This window comes from Carassius carassius, chromosome 2, assembly GCF_963082965.1.
Source record: "Carassius carassius chromosome 2, fCarCar2.1, whole genome shotgun sequence".
In the NCBI taxonomy this organism is placed as follows: Eukaryota; Metazoa; Chordata; class Actinopteri; order Cypriniformes; family Cyprinidae; genus Carassius; species Carassius carassius.
The window spans coordinates 16,175,061-16,201,128 of NC_081756.1; the positions used below are offsets into that span (position 1 = coordinate 16,175,061).

General features: G+C 41.0%; 1 protein-coding gene across 1 annotated transcript in view; it reads left to right on the forward strand.

Moving 5' to 3' along the window:
* The window catches only part of LOC132104422 (pleckstrin homology domain-containing family A member 7-like), a 99,615-nt gene that overhangs the window by 35,891 nt on the left and 37,656 nt on the right, over positions 1 to 26,068 (forward strand). Inside the window, exon 4 of the mRNA XM_059509889.1 lies at positions 13,888 to 13,971. Coding sequence (XP_059365872.1) covers positions 13,888 to 13,971 — 84 coding nt within the window. The remainder of the gene's footprint in view (positions 1 to 13,887; positions 13,972 to 26,068) is intronic.

Genomic DNA, 26,068 nt, shown 5'->3' on the forward strand with positions numbered 1-26,068 from the left:
AAATGTAACTCGTTACTACCCACCACTGCATTTACTGCACATGCCTACTGAAGCTCGCAGTGTTTTCAACCTCTGCTGCCTCAATATAGGAGTACACGAGCACATAAACACAATTTCTAGAACTGCTCTGTGTCACTTCATGTGCATTTTACTTATTTTGAGAAAACTATCATCATATACAGAGACAGCAGTTTAAAAAAAAACACCAATGTTTCAGGAGTTTATTACACAGAATATGTCACATGCTTATTAGATAACTGTATTTAAGTTGATGTATATGCTTTTATTTATTATTCTTTAATTTTCACAAATTTAGAAAAGTAATCAAAAAGTACTCAAAAGTAATTAGTTACATTACTTTAATAAAGTAATTGAAAAAGTTACACTACTATTACATTTTAAACAGGGTAACTTGTAATCTGTAACCTATTACATTTCCAAAGTAACCTTCCCAACACTGTCTGTCGGTTACATTAGTTTGTTTCTTATTTACTTACCAAAACCTGTCATGTCCCTCTCATTCTATTTCCCCTGTCATTAGATCTCATCTCCATGTGTTAGGACAGCCATAAAAGCTGCACATTATGTTTTTGTTAATCTTATGCCTCTGAATGAGCTGAGACATGAGCTGTTAGCTAATATTAATCAATGTTTCAGAAGTGGAGCTAAAGTTTCCTGGCAGTTTGAGAGGCTGTGCAAAGCTGAGCTGAATTCAGGAGGCTGTGTTGCAGGCGGTTGTTGGGGTTGCCACAGATTTAGAGTTTCTTAATGAACCCAGCACAGGTCACTATTCAGGATTTAGATAATGTAGGTTTGGGCGTGTTTCACTAATTGTTTCCCCTGATTTTGCAGAACTCGCTATCGATCTTTTTTTATTTTATTTTTTTTTTTGCACCCAACACAAATTGCTGTCACCATTGATCTTCTAAGTGCCTTTTAAAATCATTTCATTGTGACTGTCTGGGTGGCCGTAAAACAGCTATTTCTGTGATAAATTGCTGTAAAATAGATCTTTATAAATATTTATTAGCAGGCTAATTTTGTGCCAGTGAAGTGATGGAAGTGCTGATGGTGCTGTATTCCTACGGGCGCATCTTTTCCCTCAGGCCATTGTGAAGATCTCTGTATATGGAGAAAGGGAGTGTATATAGAGCTGAGGGTGTATTGATCAGAAGTTATTTAACTAAGACTTTTTTTTGCCGACTAATAACAAGGTGTTCAATGGGCTTTTTAAAAAAAAGCTATTAAAAGACCTACCTGAAGTGCTGACCTAGGAAGCTCTATCTCATAAACAAGGATGTAGACAGTTTCAAGGTCAAGGGTTCAACTTTTGTTTTGTTAGCTGTGCTCAAACTTTGAAGACTTTTCCATAGACTTTCCTCCAGGCGCTCTGGAACGAGCTTTTCCGGGGGCTTTTAAATCCGAAGGAGTTCATCTGAGCAAATGTTGTCATGGTAATACTCTGTTAGCGAGCAAAACGCCGGATCGGATTTTCATTTTAATCTGTTTCGTCTGAAATCAAATGGGTTACAGCAAAAACATGTGGGTTTATTTTCTGCATAATTAGAGTTTTGATATTTCATAAATTATGATGGGGTAGTTGTACTGGCTTTCATTGTTTGTTTGTGTAGGAAATTGAGCTAATCATTTTTGTAATTATGTCTTAATATTTGTTCCCTTTAAAGTGTCTCTTCACACTCACTGCTTGTCGTTAAGTACATCATCATGAGTCCATCACGCTGCACGGAGGACTGGGTACTGCAGCTGAGCCTGTGAGCAACCCGGCGGGGTGAACAACAGCATTTGTGTTTGTGGTACACTAAATCTCCCATTCGTTGTTCAGGTCCTTTCACTCCGCTCTAATTAGCTTTCTGCCGGGGTGCTCTTCAATGTTGGGGGATATCCTTTGAAATGTGCTGTGTAATGAACAGGGTGGACTCTGTCAATGTTCTTTAAAGTCTGAATCCCCTGTACCAAGGCTTGTTTGGGCCTGTGAGGTCTTTTAAATGCCAAATTTCTTTATATTGGAAAACTGTCCTTTGTATCATGGAAGCTTGAGGTAGCCAGAATGGAAGGATTGTTTTCTTTCGCACTACAGTGATGGCACCCTGAAGCAACTCTTTAAATGGGGATGCTTTACTAGGGCGGGGATCATGATGGCTTTCAGTAGCAGATAAGGGGCTGTCATTGAAAGGGTGGTCAGTGTGTTCAAAGAGAGGTGCTTGATGCCACCAACAGGAAAAGAGCATTCACTGTTGCTGGTTAGACTCAAAATACTCCCAAAAATGATGAGTAGAGATTGTGTAGGAGAAAGATCTGTTTTATTTATTTTGTATTAACATTTTTACATTTGTATTTGGCAGATGATCTTATCCTAAGTGACTTATATTATTCAACAAACTCATGACATTGGCTTGGTATTGATAGCTCCATTGTAAAACTTTTATATATATTTTTTTAAATATATATATTTGACTCCTCCATAGCCTATCCAGAACTCTGTAAAATGTTTTTTGAACACATTATATAAAACCTGAATCATATATCCCCGCTGAATAAATGAATTACAATTGGACAATTTCTGTTCTGAAAACTGGCACAGTTAAATAATTGCTAGGCTGAGTAACCAAATCCCAGTGCTTTCCTCGTACAATTGATCTGTTCTTCCTCAGTCTCTCCTCCTGACTAAGATATATAATGTTCATAGCTATAGATTAATATAATATAGAGTGTATTTCTTAGTGAAATTCATGCTTAATGTGATGTACCTTGTACAAAGTTGCGTAAAAGCTTATTTTTGCTGCTGACTAAGGCTTTATTTTATTCTGAACTTTTGTTGCACCATTTTACATTTACATTTAACAGACGCTTTTTTTATCCAAAGCGACTTACATTGTATTCAGGCTATACATTTTTTTTACCATTATGTGTGTTCCCTGGGAATTGAACCCATGATCTTTTACATTGCTGATGCACCACTGAGCCATAGGAACAGGACATTTTTTTAAGTAAGTACAAAGCAATCAAAGCAAACTCATAGTTTGTCATCCAAATGCATTTTAAATCTATTTTAAATGTGCAAAGGTAATTGAAAATGCTGTAAAGCCCATTGTTCCGTTTAGCTGAAGCTTTTTTGGGGGGTATGTGATTCAGTATTTGCTTTCGAGCTGTGTAAATAACACCTGCTTTCCTGGTCTGCATACCTCATGCTTTATCTCTTGTGAGCTAACCTACTAGTGTTTACAGCCCACAGTCTGGCGAGTGGATTGATATGTTGCAAACATCCTGTCGTAGAGAGTCCGTCACAGGTGTAGTGGTGTGTGCCTTGACTCAGAACAAGGTTTTGGTTAACAGAGGGGAAACACAGTCCTCTGTAGGTTTCGAAAATGGTCAAATTTACTGTAAAATTTAGATTTTTGCAGTGACGTTGTCAAATCATCAGGGTTTTTTCCTCTAATTGTCAGTCATTTTTGCAGAGTAAATTCTCGAAACAATAAAACAATCAACTCTGTGATTTGCCACGGAATATCTGCCAATACAATAGAAACAAGGTGCTTTCTGGGAGGGCAACAGGCTAGTGCAATAGAACCAGGTCGGTTTTGGGTTATAAAGCTTAGAGAAATTTATTGTGGGATAGAAACACTTCCTCCCAATTTAGTTTTCTACCCACTGACATCCTCATTAATGGGCCAAACAAAAGACAGAGAGGGTGGGAGTTAGAGAGTGAGAGAGAGAGAGGGGAAGTTGGAGAGAAGAGGGGTAGATCGGATAAGCTGTGTAGCTGAGCTCGGTTCTGGTCATGAAATAGTCTGAACTCAGAACGGCCGTCAAATACTTTGTTGTGAGTGACACTTCTGGCAGGCTGTTCTCAGGAGAACTTGTGGAGGTAGGAGAGCTTTGGCCGCTTCACTTCAGCAGGATATCAACTTTCGCATCCGAGTGATTCTCTCATCCTGCCACCGTTTCAGAGGACAAACCCAGAATGTGCCCAGGATGAAGTAGATGATCTACTGTTCCCTTGCCGGTGAGACAATTTAAAGACAGAACGCTCTGCATAAGATGAAGAGTTGAAGATGAAGTTGATTGAGAAATCTAAAACTTAGTTTAAATAGTCTAATTGTACTCTGTTTCTCTAGTATAGTACCATTGATGTATCTAGAATAGAACAGCATTTAAACTCCGATACTGAGAGGTGTTAAGGCCCTTTCACACCAAGCACGATAACTATAAAGATAACGAGAAAGATATAGTTTTAAAAATCGTTCTCAATATTAAAGAATAGCAGAGTCCACACTACAACTATAATGGTAAAGGCATAGAGAAACGTTGGAATCATTTTCAGAACTATTTTTTTCCAGCTGATGAACGATACAAACAGGATTTAAAGCGGCAGACGCACGTGTGCTCAGAATAAACAGACGATATCGTTCGATGTTGTGGACGCTAATATCGTTATCTTTATAGTTATCTTTATTGGTGTGAACGGGGCTTTAGTTTGGGACACCTGATATGGAATTACTCCTGAGCTTGTTCGTCGTGAAGTACAGCCTCAGGGTTTCCCATACATTCATTAATTTGTGGCGGCCCGCCACAATATCAACGCTGACCGCCACGGATTGATTCTGATTTTAAAACTATTTAATATGGGTACAATTGTATTTTATTGTAGAGCTGCGCGCTGCTTGCTCCCTCCCTCTCACAAACTGACAACGGAGGCACGCACGACTAGCCCCTTCTCTTCGAACACGATCTGAATCAAAACATGATGAGCATGCGTTAGTTACGGATTGTTGCCGGTGCTTATCAAGCGTGCCGCACAAGCCCTGAAAAGTGAAGCCAAAACATCTCGATCGCCCCCTGGTGAGTGGTCCTAGTATAGGTCATAAACCCCGCCTCCCCATGTTATTCAATGGGACGCGAGACCAACTAAAGAATTAAATTACCCTTCAAATATCTTTTTTCCGAAGCTGTTTTTTGTCATTTAATGTAGTTTGTATCACGCTAATGTAAATTCAAGTGTTCGTTTTTAAAATAAGTTGTTTTTTAGATAGTTATTTAATGCTCTAAAAACGGTGGTGTGACGTCGTGATTGACAGCTGTGATTGACAGCTCTCTGAGCCGAGGAGGCACTGAAGCGTCAACAGGCTTTTTTCATGATCTTCGGAGGACTGAGGAGATTGTATTTACCTTATTTTAATGAGATTGGAGTGGAACGGAGCAGACAGAGTTCACAGGAGCAGGACTCCACTTCCAAAACAGTGCAGATTACGGTATGTGCATTCTGCGAGGGAGAGTGAGGGCGGGGCACAGGGGCGGGGCCGTTGATTTCGCGGCTTTAAGGCTTTACTTCCTGCTTGCTACTGCGCATAGCTACTGCGCAGAACTGGTCCCTAGATCGCTATCTGCGCAGGCGCAAGTCCAAGATGTCAGCGCCATATCGGGACACTGGCGGCTTCAGTTTTGACCAATGGAAGAGAGCGAAGGCGAGTCGTCCATCTTTTTTTACAGTCTATGGTGCTTATGCTGCGTTCCAGGCAGGTTTTTGAGCCCGTAAGTCACGATTTCAAACCACGACTCACGACTTTATAGCGTTCCAGGCAAGTCACGCCAAACTTCATGAGCGCAAGCAATTGTAGCTAGATTATTAATTTTATTGCAATGTTATATTGTCCTAAAATCTTTTTTCAACGTGCACAACTTGCGTAAACACTGCATCCATAGGCAATTTTATCCGCAGAGGCTGCCATTGTTGTTTCGCAGGCTATGTGACGTCAGAGTTCGTAACTCGGAGTACATCTATCTAGTACGAGTTCACGGGTGGGAAGTCACGGGTTTGACTGCTGTTCCAGTGCACTTTCACGGGTAGAAGGTTGGAAAAACACGGGTTACGGGTTGCCTGGAACGCGGCATTAATGCTTATTTCCCCAGCGAAGATTCCAGAATCAATCCGGAGTTGGAATGGTTAGTAATGAACACTGTTGCTCAACATAACTCTGAGAAGTTAGTCTATGTTAAGCGCTGTCGCGTTTCCATTACAGATTCGCGCAAAACTTTTGTGTTTTTTTTTCTTCTAAATATCGATAAACAACTATTGCGAAATGACGGCGTTTCCATTAACCGATGTTATGCGACTAAAACGTCATTTTTTCCCTCTCGCGATCAGTTATTCCAAAAATCATGGCAACGGACGTTGGTAGGTTTATATATATCACAGCCACCAGACTAGACATTATATTATTATTATCTCCAGGTTCAGGTTGGTGTGTGTTGGTTTTTGTCCACCTCAATCTCCAGGTTTGTGTGTGTGTGTGTGTGTGTGTGTGTGTGTCAGAGTCTGTGTGTGTCCACCTCCAGGTCCAGTTTGGTGTGTGTGTGAGCCTGTGTGTGTGGTGTGTGTGTGTCTTTTTGAATGTTTGAGTGTGTGAGCCTGTGTTTGAGTGTGTCAGTAAGTTTGTGAGTTTGAGTGTGTGTGCGTGTGTTTGTGTGTGTGTGTGTGTGTGTGTGTGTGTGTGTCCATCTCCAGGTCCAGGTTTGTGTGTCTGTGTGTGAGCAAAATTTGCAACAAGAAGTCTGTGGAGCAGTCATAGCATAGAAAGTGTAGCAATGGCATAGCAATGTCTTTAAAGGGATAGTTCACCCAAAAATGAAAATTCTATCATTGTTTACTCACCCTCAAGTTGTTCCAAACCTGTATTAGTTTCTTTGTTCTGCTGAACACAAAGGAAGATATTTGGAAGAATGTTTGTAACCAAACAGATCTCGGTCCACATTGACTACCATAGTATATATTTTTCCTACTATGGAAGTCAATGGGGACCAAGATCTGTTTGATTCTGTCATTCTTCCATATATCTTGTCATATCTTCCTTTGTGTTCAGCAGAACAAAGAAACTAATACAGGTTTGGAACAACTTGAGGGTGAGTAAACGATGATAGAATTTTCATTTTTGGGTGAACTATCCCTTTAAGGTATCTGACACTAAGTGTGGGCAATGGAAATGTGTACTTGTCACTAAAAATATATGAGATATATTTATGATATATACATATATATATATATCATATATTTAACTTTACCCCCCAAAGTAATTTTACAGCTGAGAAAAATACTGTACAATGATAATATGAACTATATACAGTACAGACCAAATGTTTGGACACACCTTCTCATTCAAAGAGTTTTCTTTATTTTCATGACTATGAAAATTGTAGATTCACACTGAAGGCATCAAAACTATGAATTAACACATGTGGAATTATATATGGAATTATATACATAACAAAAAAGTGTGAAACAACTGAAAATATGTCATATTCTAGGTTCTTCAAAGTAGCCACCTTTTGCTTTGATTACTGCTTTGCACACTCTTGGCATTCTCTTGATGAGCTTCAAGAAGTAGTCACCTGAAATGGTCTTCCAACAGTCTTGAAGGAGTTCCCCGAGAGATGCTTAGCACTTGTTGGCCCTTTTGCCTTCTGTCTAGGGTCCAGCTCACCCCTAAACCATCTCGATTGGGTTCAGGTCCGGTGACTGTGGAGGCCAGGTCATCTGGCGCAGCACCCCATCACTCTCCTTCTTGGTCAAATAGCCCTTGATGCCTTCAGTGTGTCTCTACAATTTTCATAGTCATGAAAATAAAGAAAACTCTTTGAATGAGAAGGTGTGTCCAAACTTTTGGTCTGTACTGTATATGAAGATTAAAAACTGCGCCACAAGGAGAGTTCTGGATTTTAAGTGCTGTTATTTTTGCTATTGCTGTTTTTAAGAGTTACTGTTTGTCTTATTGGGAAGAACATTTTAATTATCTGAAGAAACGTTTTTTTACTATAAAGGGAGTTTTATGTGGTGGAAAGGTTCCACGGAGCTATATGCCAATAAAAAAATCTTTATTTTTTTAAATGTGTATGCTCTGGGACCATCAAACCAGATGAACATATAAACTATTCCAATTTAGACAACAGACAATGATTTTTAATTCTTCCTTTTGAAAGTCTTCCTCTAAAACTCTTTTTATATACAGACCTTAAATATAACAAGACATTGACAGGTCCCATAAAGTTGTTGATGCAGTACAGTGCCAGTGGAGTTTCTTTCTGCAATATGACTATGCAGTACTAGGAGAAATCTGGGTATCTTTTGTGTAGCTTTACTGTTATCAGCAGTTTTATTAAATAATGTGTTGTTTTTGTTCTATATAAACATGGATTTTGGTTTCACAATTGCCTGTTCAGCATATCATCTGTGAGATGCCAGATGATATGTTCATCCAACAGGCAAGAGCTGTCATATACAAGGGGAGTGGAGAGGTGAGGTAATTCTACTATATGTGCACTGTAATCTGCTGAATATCAACAGGCCAGACTTCACCACTGCACAACTTCTTTCTGTCAGCATACTTGCTTGTGGTTACTTGTGGTTTCTGTAATACTAGGCATAATGTTTGTTACATGTTGTCTATCTTTCCAACAATTTTTAAAACAAAAATAAATGTATGGTTATGGGACAATATATGAAAACTATATATAATATATAATATAATATATATATATATATTGAATGCATATATATAAGGGGTTGACACATCTTACTCTAGTTTGTCCTATTAATCATATGCAATGCCATTTTTCTTGTCTCTAGAATTTAGACAAAGCAGCAGGAACAGGAACAAGAGTTAATTAATAACCATCATTCATAATGTCATATGCTGCCTGCATCATGGCTCAACAAACAACACTATTGTTTGGGATTCTGTTTATCCTCTAATGCAGGGAATTCTGTAGCAAGTAGTTCGGAAGTAATATGATGAGAACACAATAGCTAAAGAATGCAGATTACCAATTAACAGTGGAAAATAGTTAAACTATTTCATAGAGCCGATGTAGTTTAGCAAAGCACATGGCATGATGCTTTCGGAACAAAGTTAGTGAAAGAGGAAATGTGCTTGTGTTTTTGTAGCCCATTGCAGGAAGGTGCCCCAGTCTGTGCCTGCCAGGCTGATGACGACTGAGCGAGGTACAGTACCTTGTGTGAATCATCATTTTTGGAAAGATTTCACGTCTGGTTTGTTTTGTGACCTAGAGCTTGATGACTTCTCAGATAATCAGCACTTAATTTGGTTTTGTTGTTTTTGGTGTTCTAAAATAATGGTTAATTGTGTCATGATGTGAAGAGTTTTCAATGTTATATAATGTTTATAATGTTGTCAATAGGATAGAAGCAATTAAAAATTTGCATCTGGCAAGATGTCTTGCAACTCTGACAACTTAAGTTGAATTATGAGATGAAAAGTTGCATATAGGCTACCTTTCTCATTATGATGTGATTATATGTGTCTGTGTTTGTGTGTGTGTGTGTGTCTATATATATATATATATATATATATATATATATATAATTTTTTTTTTTTTTTAACTTTTTCCAGTTATTTTAATCATGCATTCTACATGATTCGTTTACATTGATTGTGCTTTAAGTCACTTTGTGAAATCAAATATAGCTATTATAAATAATCCATCAGAATGCCTTATTCAGCTTCTTATACCAAAGTCCTATTGACTCTGTGGGGGCAAGTTTCAAAAATTCCCTTAAAAATGGCAAATGTAATATAATGGAGTCTGATGGCAGGTCTGACTCCTTTCAGATGTGAATGGCACAACTAAAACAGACAGGCCTGGTTGCAGTCATTACAATGATGGACAGACCATGCTCAGGATGCAGCACTTCAGGAGCAACGTTATTTGCTAATGTTTATTTAAAGTTTTTTTTCACACAGTTTTTTGTTGTGTTTTGTTTTTGATAGTGTTACTGAATTTCATTGTATATTTTCCTTGCATTGATTTTTTTTATGTGGTTTTGTTGTGATGATATTGATCATGACATATTAATTTTACAGATGAGTTAGCAGAATTGACCTCAGGATAGTGTTTATTCAAGAGCTGGATCAGGGTGCGACAAACATGGATAAAACCATTGTTGTAGTGAAGGCTTTGTAGTACACGGTTTTAATGTCAAGTGTTCTTTCATGCAGCCACTGAAAAGCTTTTATTCAGCAGAGTTTGCTGATGCACTAAATGTTCAATTAGAGATCAAAGCTTGTTGTAGTGTTTGAAGACATGTTTGCATTCAGCTGAATCTGATCTTATGAGGATGTTTGGACCTCGGAATCCTGTGGTATCATTGTTCACTGAAGAATGAACTTGACAATGTTGTGACACTGGGGGTGTATATGATGACATGTTTCGCAGAGGCAGATAAGCATTTTTTCACACCCTGTTAAATCTGACAGTGTACCGTGAAAGGCGCATGCCTATGCTTTCTTGTCATGGTGAATGTGCCACCACCATGGAAGAAAGGCTTTTAAGAGGCTGTTTGTGGGGGGATGTTTCATATATCTCGTGATATAGATCACTTGCTGTTAATGTTTTGTGTAGCGGGTTGATCATTCTGTGCTGTTCTTCCCATGCAGGCAGCAAAGGTTAGAGTCCAGCTCATATAATTTCCTGTCTTCTCTTTAGACTTCCTAGAGGAAAAATAATTTCTCTTCTATTCAGTGTTGCTTGCCTTGTATGTGTACCTGGAATGTTCTGCTCTCTCTTAATGACCATAACATCATGTAATTAATAAATATACAAGACCATGATTAAACTGTGAATTAGGTTAAAAATGAGAACACAGAACAATGTTTTTAGAACCTTTTTTTTTTTTTTTTTTTTAGACCTTTCCCGATCCCGTCACACTCTGTCTCTCCCACTTTGCTTCCTGTTCACTTACTGCCCTACTGAAATAAAGGCATAAATGTCAAAACTGGTGAAGAAAGTGAACTTGAAACAAACAAGTGAAACAAAACTGAAATCTGATCTAGATATTTATGATGATCTGGCAAGTCCACAGTACTCCACAGTACTCTTGCGGGGTCCTGGAAACAGATTTTGGTGCTCTCTGACGATCTGCATAATGAACTGCGTTTTGTTCTTCAGTCTTTGAGAGGAAGCCGTTGTACTCTTGGATAAGCGCAACAACTCTTTCTTGCATTTGCTTTGCTTCTTGCATTTAGGAAGTCCTTACAGAGATCAAGAATAACAAAGAAGTTTCAAGTATTATGCCATTGTCGTAACATGTTGCCAAGAATGGTGTCCCATAATCAGAATTTGTGCTCTACATTTAACCCATCCAAGTGCACACACACACAGCAGTGAGTAGTGAACACACACACACTTGTAACAGTGGGCAGCCATTTTACTCTAGTGCAAACATACATTTCTGAAATATTGCAGCTTTACCACAATACTCATTCATGTTCTCCAAATAGTTCTCATCCACGTAAGACAAGTGCATCTAGCTGCATCACTGCAGCTGGAATTTTCACTAGTTCAGTGCTGAACAGTGTATGGATCTGTCTTGGCACGTTTAAGAGAAATCAGACTGAAAGCATGCTCTGCAGTGACCAAGCCACTCATCAGCAGAAAGAATCAAAAGGCTAAGCTCACCTTTGCTCGGAGCATGTTGTGTGGAGAGGGAGAACTGGTCCAAAGTTCACTTTACTGATGAGAGCAAGTTTAATTTATTTGGGTCTGATGGGAAATAGGGCTGTGCAAAAAACCAGGGTTGCCAGGTTTTCAAAACAAATCCTGCCCACTTGCTTCTCAAAACTAGCCCTATCTCGTTTCCAGGAGGTTCCCCGATAAAAATTGTGTCCCGGGGTTAAAATACACGTTTTTTGGCAGGGTTGCCTTGGTAAAATTCACATTTTAGGGGCTAAACATCACGTTATAGGTATTGAGGTCGCTTCAACCCGTGGACATGAAAAACAACCTTGCCAACTTGGCAACACTGGTTCAGGTGGAGCGGCATTTACTACACAACACAAAATCAAACTACACAAAATCGCTTTCAAAATCGACAAAGAATAGCCTCTGATTTTGAAAACGATTTTGTGTGGATTTTCTGTGAACTACGGCTCTGTGTATTAAAGGCCAACCAGTGTTGCCAAGTCTGCGGTTGTTTTTCATATCCACGTGTCGAAGCGACCCCAATACAAATAACATGATGATTAGCCCCTAAAATGCAAGTTTTACCAAGGGAACCCCGCCAAAAAATGTGTATTTTATCGCCCGGAAACGCAATTGGGCTAGTTTTGAGAAATAATTGGGCAGGTTTTGTTTTGAAAACCTGGCAATCCTGATCTGAACGCACATGCTAGAGATATACTACTAATCACAGAAGTGCCTTTACTGACAATATGCGCATGAAAATCACATTAGATTTTTTGCACAGCCCTAATGTAAACATTAGTGTATTATTGGCATTAAACTGGGGAAAGACTGAAACCCCAAGTGAGTAAAGAAGAGAAAGGTGGAGGAGGAAGTGTCATGGTTTGGGGGATGTTTTGTGCAGCAGGAGTTGGGCCTCTTATACAGCTACATGTCAAAGTGAATGAAAATGTTTATCTGAACCTCCTTCAGCAACCTCCTTCCCTTGTAGCATCTCCCAAGCAGCCTGCAATTTTCATGCAAGATAATGACATTTCACAATGCAAAACGGATAAAGCAGTTCCTTGAAGCTAAGAACATTGAAATAATTAAATGGCGAGCCCAGGAGGTGGATTTCTGAAGCGTTGCAAGTGCTACAGCAAGCACTAGCAAGTATGTGAATGTTGAGAAGCAAGCCCATTGGCTGCTGATACAAAAAGAGCCAATCAGCTGTGCCATGTGAATAATGATGTCATTATGCACCATCCAGAGTTTCATGACAGAACTTTGTATATACATATAAATAAATGGCACATTTGCATAGCAGTTGGATTTTAGCGGCTCAGAAATAGGCCTATCTTTATTTTATTTTTTATTTTTTTTATTGCTCATTTTATCATTGCATTTATTTCCGTGCCCATGCCTGATCCTTACCAGTCATTATAGTATTATTTATATGCTATTAGTAACATTTTATATTGGCTTTTTTTATATGATAGTTTTACTGAAATTTGTTTTATGATTTCTGTTGAGCTTTTCTATTTATTGCAGTTTTAGCTTTGGTCATTTTAATACTTTCGGTAACACTTTAGATTAGGGAACATATATTCACTATTAACTAGTGAGAACTGGTCTTTAAAATAGTGTTTACAAACTTTTTTTCAGTTTAAGTTTTATTTCAGCTTTTTTTTATTAGTTTTATTTCTAACATCTGTTCTTACCTACAGTGAAGGACATCTTCGCTTTGCTGTATGACTGCTAGAGCACCTGAAGCATGGCTATGTCTGTTCTTTTATCAGCTTTAAGTCCACAGAGAGTCGCTATGAAATATAGGTTCATAATGGAAATTATGATAGATAAGTGACTTGTGGTGGAGCCTTTTCCCCTCATATAGGACCTAATTTACTCACTTGGGGTTCTCCTTACTCATCAAATTACCACCACTCTTGCTCTTTCCAAACACACAGTGTGAAGAAAGAATGAATGACTGAATTGATGACAGCAGGCATATTATGTGTGTTATTTTAATGTCCTCTCACCCTTAGAAGCCCCGTCTCTGTCTTCTTACACCTGATGACAGTGAGATGTTTTTAATACTCTAGTTAAAACACTGAATGAGTCTGTGTAATTGAAATAAATTTTTGCAGCGGTTTGTGCTTAGCCCAACACTTTGTGTTAAACAATATGAGTGGACTTGGCCAGACTTCAGCGCTGTCACACATTCTGCACTCCTGCGGGAAAGTCAGCAGAATTCCTCAAACTTAGTGTATTCCTGTTGAATGTTGCTCTTACGGCTACAGTACACACAGGGGGTAGGGAAATGCCAAATTAAACATGATTAATATTGGATTGCTCATGTTGTTTTTTCTTTTCTTGTTTTTTTTTCCCTATTTGCCTCCCTTTTCTTCCCGGATGCAGCCACAACCAGAGGACGACGACGTTCAGGCATCCTGTGACGGGACATATCTCCTCCGAAAACACTGACTTCATTTTACACGACCAGTGAGTGCTTCTCTTCCTTTTATTTGCACCAAATATACTTTAGCTTGCCCACTTCCTGCTTTCTCTAAGGGCAGGTGGTTAAGAGGTCAACGCAGGTCATTCGTATGGTTTTTGTATGCTAAATGATATTTGTAACAAAATTCACAGCCTCTCAGACAAATAAATTGTTTCAGTGGTCACATTAAATTGAAGTGATGAAGGAGAAAGATTGGGTGTTAATAAAATAATAAAAAGACAAACATTTAAGTAGTCTGCATTTTTTTTCATTCTATTGGATTTGAAACTAGGAATCAATAAGAATCAGAATCGATATAATTCAAGCGATACCCAATCCTACCCAGAGAGTATGCAATTTCAAATGCAGCCTTAGTTACTGGTTTGAATCATTCAGTAAACTTGTTCTTGAGTGGTTCTTGATTTACTCACTGCACTGCAAATACTTTCATGTCCAACTCACAATAAACATAAAACCAGTGGAATGTTAATGGAATCAATAAGGAACCTGAATCATTCAGTGGAATAGGAAGCTTGTGTGAAGTGCTGTTATGGATGAAGTAGTTTTTTTTTTTGATTAGTCATTACTAGCAATAAATATACAATAAATTAAAATCATTTTACATTAGTATCAAGAATTTTAAAATTTTCTCACTATTCCATTAAAATGCGTAACACGACACCTGTTCCTCTCCTATTCCTTTCCATTAATTTCTGTGTCTTCCCATATGTCAGTAAGCTGAGCTGGGATTTCTTCCTCATCAGTGCTGTGAGGGTTAAGCGAGCTCAGATTTACATGCCCCACTGAGACGGATCTCATTCTGTTACTTGCTAACACCAGCGGAGAGAACGAGGGTTTGCTGTTTATTTAGAATGCTCTGCTGCCTGCTGAATCAAACCCAGGTGAAAAATATTACGAAGTTCAACCGCCTGCCTTGATTTCCCTGTTATCACTCCGTGTTCTCCATATAGAGGTGGGCTCATGGATTCAGAATGTTGGACTCTCGTAGGAATATCGCACACGGCCATGAAGACCATCTCTCATGCAGATGACAGGTAAGTAAATGTTGCTGCCAGGGTTGATTGATGCTTCTCATTAGGGCCACTGTGCATGGAGGCCCTGTGCGAGGTCCAGGCTCTGATTAACCAGAAGCCAGAAGAGACATTTGAGTTTTGTGTCACAAAGGGGTCTAGTTATTAGTTTACCAGCTTACAGACCTCTTGTTTGAGTGCCCAAGAGATAAAGATCATGGCCAAATATGTTAAGTGAGAGAGGAAGTTTGTCACTTTTAGCTGTCGATAAGATTTTGAGAATGTTCTGTGGGCTCTCGAATGCCTGTGGTTTGTAGAAAAGAGAGATTCAGGACATAACTGGTATACTTACCACTCCTGGCTTCTCATATGTGCTATTTTAAGCACAAGTCCGGCCTCATTCGCTCTTTTCTCTCCATCAACCCTACCTTTTCCATTAGTAATCTAGCTATGGAAACTAACCTCACTCTAACAGCTGTGATAAGTGCTGATCTTTGGGAAAAGCCTCTTGAAATATGTATTTACTGTGGTGGACTGGCACAGACACACCCTGCCTAAATATGCAGTATGCTGATATTTCAGTTGATCTGACTGTCCTTAATACTGCTGCATACTCCCAGCCCTAAAATGTTTTCTGCAATCCCATTGGTGGTGATGTCAGTGGAAATGTGTGCCGTGATAGGAGTGATTCCCTCTTCTCCTGGCAGTGCAGTACTATTGATCTGAATAGCTAATCTGATATCAGTGCACACCTCAACAAACACTAGGGCATGGTGCATTGTCTGCCACAAAGGATGACTTCCTTTTTGGATGAATTATTCATTCCTCTAATGGTTAATGTACATTAAAGTTAATTTCACTTTAGAAAATAAATATATTCCTCTTTAAGGGGCAGTGGGCAGCCATTTATGCTGCGGCGCCCGAGGAGCAGTTGGGGGTTCGCTCAATATTGCTCAAGGGCACATACCATCCCCATTTACTTACGATACACATAAATAATAATATGACTAGTACTTATAACAAACAGCCTACAAGATAAGGCTATTTCATAGCAGTCTTAAATGAGTTTTTTTTTTATTTGGTATGAGCCACTACAGTCATTTAAACATACAAAATAACACAAAGTGAAAATAACATGCCATTTTTGGGTTATGAAAACAACCATTTTCATCGTGAATGCACAAAACATGAACTGTTAATGAAACATAGAAACTGCTCCTGAAAATAATGATTATCATTCCTTCATACAAATACTTTCCAGCTAACACATGAAGTATCGGTTATGTGATTTATTTGTACTTTACTTTTATTTCACACGTTGCACGCTCATAGTTTCTTTTGTGATTTAGTGAAGTGATATATAGCACGCTGCCGCATTTGCACGTACAATTGAAGAGTGTGCGCTACAAGCACAGTATAACATCTGACAGGACAGGATAGTTTGTTTTTCTGAGGTGAGAGACTTTTTATTTCAAAAAAAGTTACGAAAATAATGATAAAATAATGAGACTAAAATTAAGCCTGACATCATCTCATCTGACCGCAAATACTGAATCACTTTTTTCTCAGGTTCTATTTACTTAAACTGCATCTAACAGAAATGTCATCAGCTTTCACACACGTCTTTCAAAATAAGTCTTGCATCAAAAAATATTTAGAATTACGTTTTGTGTAGTTGATCTTGTTTCATTGACTGTACATGCCACGACCCACTCAGAATAGTCTTGCGACCCACTTTTGGATTGCGACCCAACAGTTGAGAAACACTTATATTATGTTATTGTGGGCGGGGCTAAAGTTGGGGGGGGGCTTTAAAGCAAGGCGGTCAATTGCATAACTAACACTTGTCTCTAATTCCAGTGATTGGCGGAGAGATGGGATTTAAGCGGCTCCCAGACCTGGGAGAGAAAAAGGACTGTTGCAGCACGGATGGTGTGTTTGCACTGTTTTGGTTTCGAGTTTATACGAGACAGTGTGCCTAAGGAGTTTATTTTGCTATATTTTGGTCAATAAAGAGTGCTTGCTCGCCACCCAGACTTCGTCATTTCTATGTTTGCAAACCCTCTACAATTATATTATATTATACATGTGATGTTGGAGGATACTTTCTATTTATATTATGTTAGATATACAGTGGGTAAAGAAATGAATCACTCCCTTTAAAATAATCACATTTTGTTGCTTTGAAGCCTGAAATGAAGACAGAAACTGTTCTTGTTTTATCCAGCTATATTTACTCAGTGAAACTTATAACTTCCAAGTGAAAGATATAACACCAACATGTCAGAACTATAAAACGGAATCACTGAGTTGGAAAAAGACCCCCCCTCCTAAAATGACTTGAAAATTCAATCAGGAGAGGGATACAAAACAATTCAAAGGCTTTATCAATGACTAGAAGCACAGTGAAATCTATTATTAAGAAGTGGAAATTCCTTTTCAGGAACTCGAGCTGCGTCGAAGCGCTTTGGGGAACGTCCCTGACGAGACCGACTCTGAATATCGCGTGCAATCTGTCCATCGGAAAGGCGTGACATCACGGGCGGGGTGACGTAGCGACCAGGAAGCTATAAAAGCACGTGCCGTGCAGCTGGCTTCAGCTTCGCGTCTGTCAGCAAGCGCTCTGTGTGTGCATGTCAAAGTCTGTCCCGTTGGTCCTATTTATTGTTGTCTGTCCCTTTGCCATTAAAAGATCATTAAAACAGCTCAATATGCCAAAAGTAGAAGCAAAGACCAACATATTGAAGGCGATTCCAAGCCACATTACAGATTGTGTGTTCCTCCCTGCCCTCGCTACATTACGAGTGGGGATACACACGGTTTGTGCGTGGCTTCCCTGGGATCGAAGCATGCTGAGTCGGCTCTCGGGGGACAGACTGTCCGCATTGTGAACGAATGCCAATGCGGACGCTTCGATCACGGAGGGCTCTCTTCGAGAAGTGAGCCTTCGCCAGCGTTCCTCGCGATGCCGGTTCCGCTTTCCGCGAAGCCGCGCCGGCATTCGTTGGGTTCGCAGATCGATCTGCTGGAAGGTATGGAGACGGGCACGTCCTTATCTCCTACCTTACCCACCAGATCTGCCTGATTCCGGGGTTCGGAAGCCCGAGCTTCGGTTCTTCCCACGACTACAGAGGGCAGCCCCTACTGGGGTAGAGCGGTGTCCACCTCATTACATGGTGCCCGTCTCACCTCAGTGCCCTCGGGAGATGGGTCTGCCAACCCTGCCAGAGTTTCAGGGTGCAGCGGCCTCCAGCGAGCACTACTCAGTTATTTCCACCCGTGAGCGTAGCGGAGCTGGGATGCTCGCCTCCCCTTCGGGGGCCTCTTACACCAGAGATCAGTCTAGAAAGACTGATTCCCTTAGTACATTAGCTAGCAGCGTGGAAACTACTGCCAATGTATCTCAATGGGTCCTGCGCACAGTAGAAAGAGGCTATCGTCGGCCATCCACCGCCGACATTCAACGGGGTTACACCGACAATAGTCTGCCCCCTGCAGGCTCTGGTTATGGAACAAAAAGTGAATACCCTTTTAAGTAAGGAGGCCATCGAGGTGGTCCCTCCTCTAGACAGGGAGTCCGGGTTTTATAGCCGGTATTTCATAGTTCCAAAGAAGGATGGGGAGTTGCGTTCGATCTTAGACTTATGTCATCTAAACCTCTCAGTAATGTCACTGAAGTTCAAAATGCTCACTGTCAAACAGATTGTAGATCCGAGGACTCAAATCAGATCCGAGGACTGGTTTGTCACAATAGATCTCAAAGATGCATACTTCCATATCCATCCTTCCACAACACAGGAATTTTCTGAGGTTCGCTTTTGGGGGTAAAGCCTACCAATATTGAGTACTTCCCTTTGGCCTCGCACTCTCACCCCGCACGTTCACGAAATGTGTAGATGCGGCTCTGGTATCCCTCCGTATGCAGGGCATCCGCATTCTGAACTATATCGACAATTGGTTGATTTTTTAGCTCAATCAGAGCAAATGGCGGTTCGACATCGAGATGTCGTTCTCGCACATATGGGGGAGCTGGGTTTGAGACTAAACGCCAAGAAGAATGTACTTTCTCCAGTTCAGAGAACCACCTATCTAGGCGTAGTGTGGAATTCGACCACGATGCAGGCACGTCTGTCTCCTGCTCGGATCGAGTCGATCCTCACATCAGTCGAGAGAGTCAAAGAAGGCCAGTCACTCACTGTCAAACAGTTTTAGAGACTGTTAGGGCTTATGGCAGCTGCGTCCAACGTGATACCTTTTGGCCTCCTGCACATGAGATCCTCAAGTGGTGGCTCAAGACCAAGGGATTTTCCCCAAGGGGGAATCCATTACGAAGTATCAAGGTCACGCGGCGATGCCTTCGTGCCTTAGACATATGAAAGAAACCTTGGTTCTTGAATCAGGGCCCGGTGCTGGGAGCTCCTTGTCGCCGTGTAACGCTAGCGACAGACGCATCCCTCACCAGTTGGGGTGCAGTCATGAGTGGCCACCCTGCCCGTGGTCTGAGGAGCGGTCGCCATCTGGCATGGCATACCAGTTGTCTAGAGATGCTAGCTGTGCATCGAGCATTGAAATATTTCCTCCCAGACCTGAGAGGTCACCATGTGTTGGTGCGCACCTACAACACATTGGCGATTTCTTATATCAGTCACCAGAGAGATCTGCATTCGCGTCCCTTGTACAAGCTGGCACACCAGATCCTTCTGTTGCCCCAGGACAAACTCCTCTTGTTCGAAGCAGTGTATATTCCTGGGAGATTGACTGTGGGAGCAGACATACTGTCAAGACAGGGCCCGAGGCCCGGGGGGCTTCACCCCGAGGTGGTGAAGTAGATTTGGAGAGTTTTTGGACCTCTTTGCGACTCAAGAGATATCGCAATGTCCCCTCTGTTTCTCTCTAGTTCATCCAGCTCCTCTGGGACTGGATGCTATGGTACAGACCTGGCCGAGGCTTCGTCTGTACGCATTTCCCCCTATTGCTCTGCTCCCGGGAGTTCTGGCGAGAGTACGCCGGGACGGGGTCCGTCTGTTATTAGTAGTCCTGTTCTGGTCGGGCCCATTATGGCTCGCAGATCTCTCCTCGACGGCTCTCCATGGGAGATTCCGATCAGGACAGATCTGTTCTCTCACCCGGAGTTGTGGAATTTGTGGGTGTGGCCCCTGAGGGGGCACAGCTCATAGCTTCCGGTCTCTCAACCGAGGTTGTTGAGACCCTCCTCCAATCCAGAGCTCCCTCTACGAGGAAACTGTACGCCCTGAGGTTGAAACTCTTCTCCTCATGGTGCAGAGACCGCCAGCTTGACCCTGTTAACTGCCCAGTTGGTACAGTTCTGGAGTTTCTACAAGCTAGGCTCTCTGCGGGGTTAACTCACTCCACTTTAAAGGTGTACGTGGCGGCCATAGCTGCTTACCATGTCCCTTTCAATGGTCAGTCAGTGGGTAGACACCCCCTAGTTACAGGTTTCCTTCATGGTGCACTGAGGCTGGGACCTAAAGTACGGTCCCGTATTCCCCCGTGGGACCTGGTTGTGGTGTTAGAGGTTCAGGCCCCTTGGTGGCCCCTAACTACTTAGACTTTGCCCCTGGTATGGCCAAAGCATTCTTATACCCTCGAGCGGGTTATGTTCCTAAAGTTCCCTCTGTTCCAAAGTAAAGTTCCACAACCCATAGTACTACAGGCCTTCTGCCCTCCTCCCTTTCAGGGAGCCAGACCAGGAGAAGCTAAACTGTATGTGTCCAGTTCGAGCGCTGGACGCATACGTCCACAGAGCTGCCCTGTGGAGATAATTCAACCAACTGCTTGTTTGCTACGGTCCTACTAAAAAGGGTTTCCTGCCTCTAAGCAGACCCTTAGTCGTTGGATAGTCAAGCTATCAACGTACAATTGCATAATTAATGAAAAGAAAATAGAATATAAAAAGATTAGAAAGGTAGTTAGATTTTTTTAAAGAATAGAATTAGAATAGTGAGTGTTAAAGTTAGAGGGTCAAATAAAGATGGAAGAGATGTGTTTTAAGTCGATTCTTGAAGATGGCTAAGGACTCCGGATTGAGTTGGGGAGGTCATTCCACCAGGAGGGAACATTTAATTTAAAAGTCTGTAAAAGTGACTTTGTGCTTCTTTGGGATGGCACAATCAAGCAACGTTCACTTGCAGAACGCAAGCTTCTAGAGGGCACATAAGTCTGAAGTAACAAATTTAGGTAAATTCGTGCAGAGCCAGTGGTAGTTTTGTAGGCAAACAGAGGTGTGACATGTATTCTTTTTGGCTCATTAAAAATTAATCTTGCTGCTGCGTTCTGAATTAATTGTAAAGGTTTGATAGAATTGGCTGGAAGACCTGCCAAGAGGGCATTGCAATAGTCCAGCCTGGACAGAACAAGAGCTTGAACAAGGAGTTGTGCAGCATGTTCCGAAAGAAAGGTGCTTAAAACTACTGAGCCCTGAGGCACCCCAGTAGTTAGATGTTGTGACTTGGACACCTCACCTCTCCAAGATACTTTGAAGGACCTATCTAGTAGGTAAGACTCAAACCATTGAAGTGTGGTTCCTGAGATGCCTTTTGCCAGTAGGGTTGATAGGAGGATCTGGTGGTTAACCGTGTCAAAAGCAGCGGACAGATCAAGCAGGATAAGTACTGAAGATTTGGATTCCGCTCTTGCCAGTTTTAGAGCTTCAACAACTGAGAGCAAGGCAGTCTCAGTTGAATGTCCACTTCGGAAGCCAGATTGGTTGCTGTCAAGGAGGTTGTTGTGTGTGAGAAATGTAGAGACTTGGTTGAACACAGCTCGTTCAAGTGTTTTTGCAATGAAAGGAAGAATGGAAACTGGTCTGTAGTTCTCTAAAAGAGATGGATTGAAGTTGGGTTTTTTAAGTAGTGGAGTTATACTTGCCTGTCTAAATGATGAGGGAAAAACACCAGTGTGGAGGGATGTGTTGATGATGTGAGTGAGTGCAGGTACAACTGCAAGAGAAATGGCTTGAAGGAGATGAGATGGAATAGGATCAAGCGGGCAAGTTGTAGGGTGATTAGAAAGGATGAGTTTTGAGACTTCTGCCTCAGAGAGTGAAGAGAAGGATGTAAATGAGTGTAAGTTTGCTGGTGATATGAGCTTGACTGATTGTGGTGTGGAAAATTGTGCACTAATGTGTTTAATTTTATTAATGAAAAACGTTGCAAAGTCGTCAGCTATTAGAGATGAAGCAGGAGGGGGAGGACAAAGAAGTGAGGAAAATTTTTTAAAAAGCATGCGAGAGTTAGACGAATTGTTAATTTTGTTATTGTAGTATGTCATTTTAGCAGTGGAGACATTAGCAGAGAAAGAAGATAGGAGTGACTGATACATAATAAGGTCAGTAGTATTTCTGGATTTGCGCCACACCCTTTCAGCAGCTCTAAGCTTAGAACGGTGTTCGCGTAGAACATGAGATAACCAAGGGGCAGAAGGGGTGTTACGGGCTGGCCTGGAAGATAAGGGGCAAACAGTGTCTAAACAAGATGGAAGAGTGGAGCAGAATGTATCAGTAGCACTGTTAGCATCCAAAGATGCAAACAGTTTAGGGGAAGGAAGTGAAGATGAAACCATTGCAGAAAGCCGGGAGGGTGAAATATATAATATAATAAATAAATAATATATAATATATATATTATAATAAATATAATAAATATATACCGATGTATGCTATGTATTATGTAGCTTAACCAGGTTATTGGGTCTGAGGCTCCCCCTCTGTGGAGCTCTGAGCAGTTTGGAGCAGAATTTGGTCATTTGTTTTAGACTATGATCTTGCTGAGCTTCAGCCAGGATATTTGTCATCTCTCCATCATAAAATACAGGCCCTCTGTGCCCATCCATTCAAAAGACAGTGCAGGTAAATAATATGAAGCCTAGATAAAACACTAGTAAGTCCTAGGGTGTAAACATACTTAAAAAATGTTGAATGAAATTAAAGGGGAAAAGAAGCAGCATTTTTGTTTCAGTCTGCAGCTCTTTCCATGACAATGCGGTCACAAACACCTCCTGACTCTGTCACACTACAGGAACTCCTCACATTCTTCAGGAAAAAAAGCTGTTTATGGTTTTGTTGAGTGGCTGTCTGTGTGTGCACTTGTGTCAGTGTTTGGACAGGGTTATTGTGTTTTGCTGTAAGCTCCAGCACCCACGAAAAGCATGGAGTCAGCCTGACATGTGGCTTGGAAATCTGCTTGCTTTGGTGAGTTTTAGCAACATAATCATTTTTTTTTTTGGATTGATGATCTTGTTCGGCTGCATCATGCAATTTTTTACTGGTTTATTTTCTATTATCAGCACTTGTATTTGAAGATTTGGGGTAATGAAAACTGCCTCAGATTCACATATGATGCCATAGAAATCTAGAATAAACAATTTTTGGTTTAGTTTTATTTAATTTTATTGGGTTATAACTATATGTTATGCTTGTGGATTCTAAAAGAAAATATATAGGCCTAGCCATTGGGTTTTGGGTTACCTAGTGTTATGCTTATAAGCAGGCTTAATAATGGTGAAAAAAACTTATACATAATATACAATTCTAATAATTTAATAAATACTATGGGATAGATCATGTTCTGCCAGCTACAGCTCTATTTCGCTATTACAGATTTTTCCAAAGTTTCGCCTTTCACATTGGGTCAATTATTACCTTATGTCCGGAGTTATTTGATGTATGAAGCAGATGATTTAAGAGCAGTAGGTTTTTCACTTATCTGCTCTCTTAGCGTGTTCTAGATTCAACCAACTCATACATCAGAGTTCACCAAATGTGTCCACACCTTCTGTGTGATGTCAGTGATGGTGTGAGTTTCAGATGGTTCTCTGAAAGAGTATCCCTGAGGGACAGGGCTGTCAGTAAGAGAGCTTTTTGTTACTACTCTGAACGCCTCTGAGAGTCTTCTACATTTGATATACTCAATTATATGCTTGAGTACCAGTGGTGCTGTTTTTATTTCACTTATACTGTAGGCGTTAGTCTTGCAAATCCAGACTTTTTACTTTTGTTACTGAGCCGTACCGAGCTGAGTCGTACCACACAGTGGAAAAACGACATAAGAGTCACCACCTACTTAAACAGGAAGAGGCAGTCTGACTATCATGCAAGATACTAAATGCAATGTTTCGTTTTACATGCCATTTAGGAACTGTTTTAAAAACAGCAGAAAATTATTTGTAGTCTGTCTGGAAAGTAATAAGGACTGGATTATTACAGTATATTCTGTTTGTAATTTTATGACTCAACAAAACAGATACATGGATCTAATTATTATTATGGTTCTTGCAGGAGTGCCTCAATCGAAACTTTTATCTTGCAGAGATTTGACGCCACCAGTAAGTATCGCTCAGCAACACATATGAAGTGTTAGTGATATATGATGCTGAAACCAGAGCTGGAGCTTACAAAGTAGAATAAAGGAAGAGAAATGGGATGTGATCAGTCTGGTACCTTGTAAACGGCTTTGTTTCCAGGCGCACTTATAAAAAAAAATAATAAAAAACAACTATGCACTTTTACTCCTGGAAGATGTGTTGAACCAGACAATCTGATTGCAGTGGGTTATTTCAGCCAGCACTTGGCAGTTTTGCGTGTAATATGCATCAGATTAGCTACGCCATTAATATGCATCAGATTAGCTACGCCGATTATCGGCGCCATTTTCGGAGTGGCGCCGATACAGGATGGCTGCCTCCGTGACGTGCTCTGCAGTTGTTTTTGTGTTTTTGTTAGTTTGTCCTGTCTTTAGTTATATTCCTGCAATCAGTTTCACCAGGGACGAATTGCTGGATATTCGGCAACACACATCTCCCGATATTTCACCGGTTTTCGACTATTCTGATGTTTTGCTGGACATTCTTGTCGGCGGAGCGGCTGCCCTGATCACACGCTTCAAGAGGACGCGCAGGCGGGGAAAGCGAGCGGGAGCGCTCGTGAGACTCAGAAAACGCGGATTTCGAACGCCGTTGCCTAGCATCCATCTGGCAAATCTCCGCTCTCTACCCAACAAAACGGACGAACTGCTTCTGCTCTCTCGGACAAATCAAGATTTCGCTCACTCTGCTGCTCTGTGTTTCACGGAAACTTGGCTGAATGACACCATACCGGACAGCGCGCTCCATCTGCCGGACTTTCAGCTGTTTAGAGCGGATCGCGACGCAGAATCAACGGGGAAATCGCGCGGCGGCGGGACATGCTTTTACATCAATGAACGGTGGTGTACAGATGTAACTGTGTTAAAGAAGACGTGCTGCTCAAATCTCGAAACGCTCTTCATTAACTGCAAGCCGTTCTATTCGCCGCGGGAGTTTCACTCGCTCATTCTGGTGAGTGTTTACATCCCTCCTCAAGCGCACGTGAGCTCAGCTTTACAGGAACTCGCTGAGCACATCACAGAGATAGAACAACAACACCCAGACTCTGTTTTAATCATTCTTGGGGACTTTAATAAAGCCAATCTCTCCCGTGAACTGCCAAAATACAGACAGCATGTTACATGTCCCACCAGAGACAGTAATATATTGGATCACTGTTACACAACAATAAAGGATGCATTTCACTCTGTTCCACGAGCAGCTTTGGGACGTTCTGATCACCTTCTGGTTCATCTTATACCGACCTACAGGCAGAAACTAAAATCAGCTAAACCTGTATTAAGGACTGTAAAAAGATGGACTAATGAAGCAGAGCAGGATTTACAATCTTGTTTTGACCTCACTGATTGGAGTGTTTTTGAAGCTGCTGCCACCGATCTGGACGAACTCACAGAGACCGTAACATCATATATCAGTTTCTGTGAGGATATGTGTATTCCTACCAAGACTCAACTAAATTACAACAATGACAAACCGTGGTTCACTGCAAAACTCAGACAGCTCCGTCAGGCCAAAGAAGATGCTTACGTGAAGGGGGACAATGTCTTGTATAAACAGGCTAAATACACACTGGAAAAGGAGATCAAAGTGGCAAAGAGGAATTATTCTGAAAAAATAAGGACTCAGTTCACTTCGAACGACTCCGCATCAGTGTGGAAAAGCCTAAAGAAGATCACCAATTACAAGACAC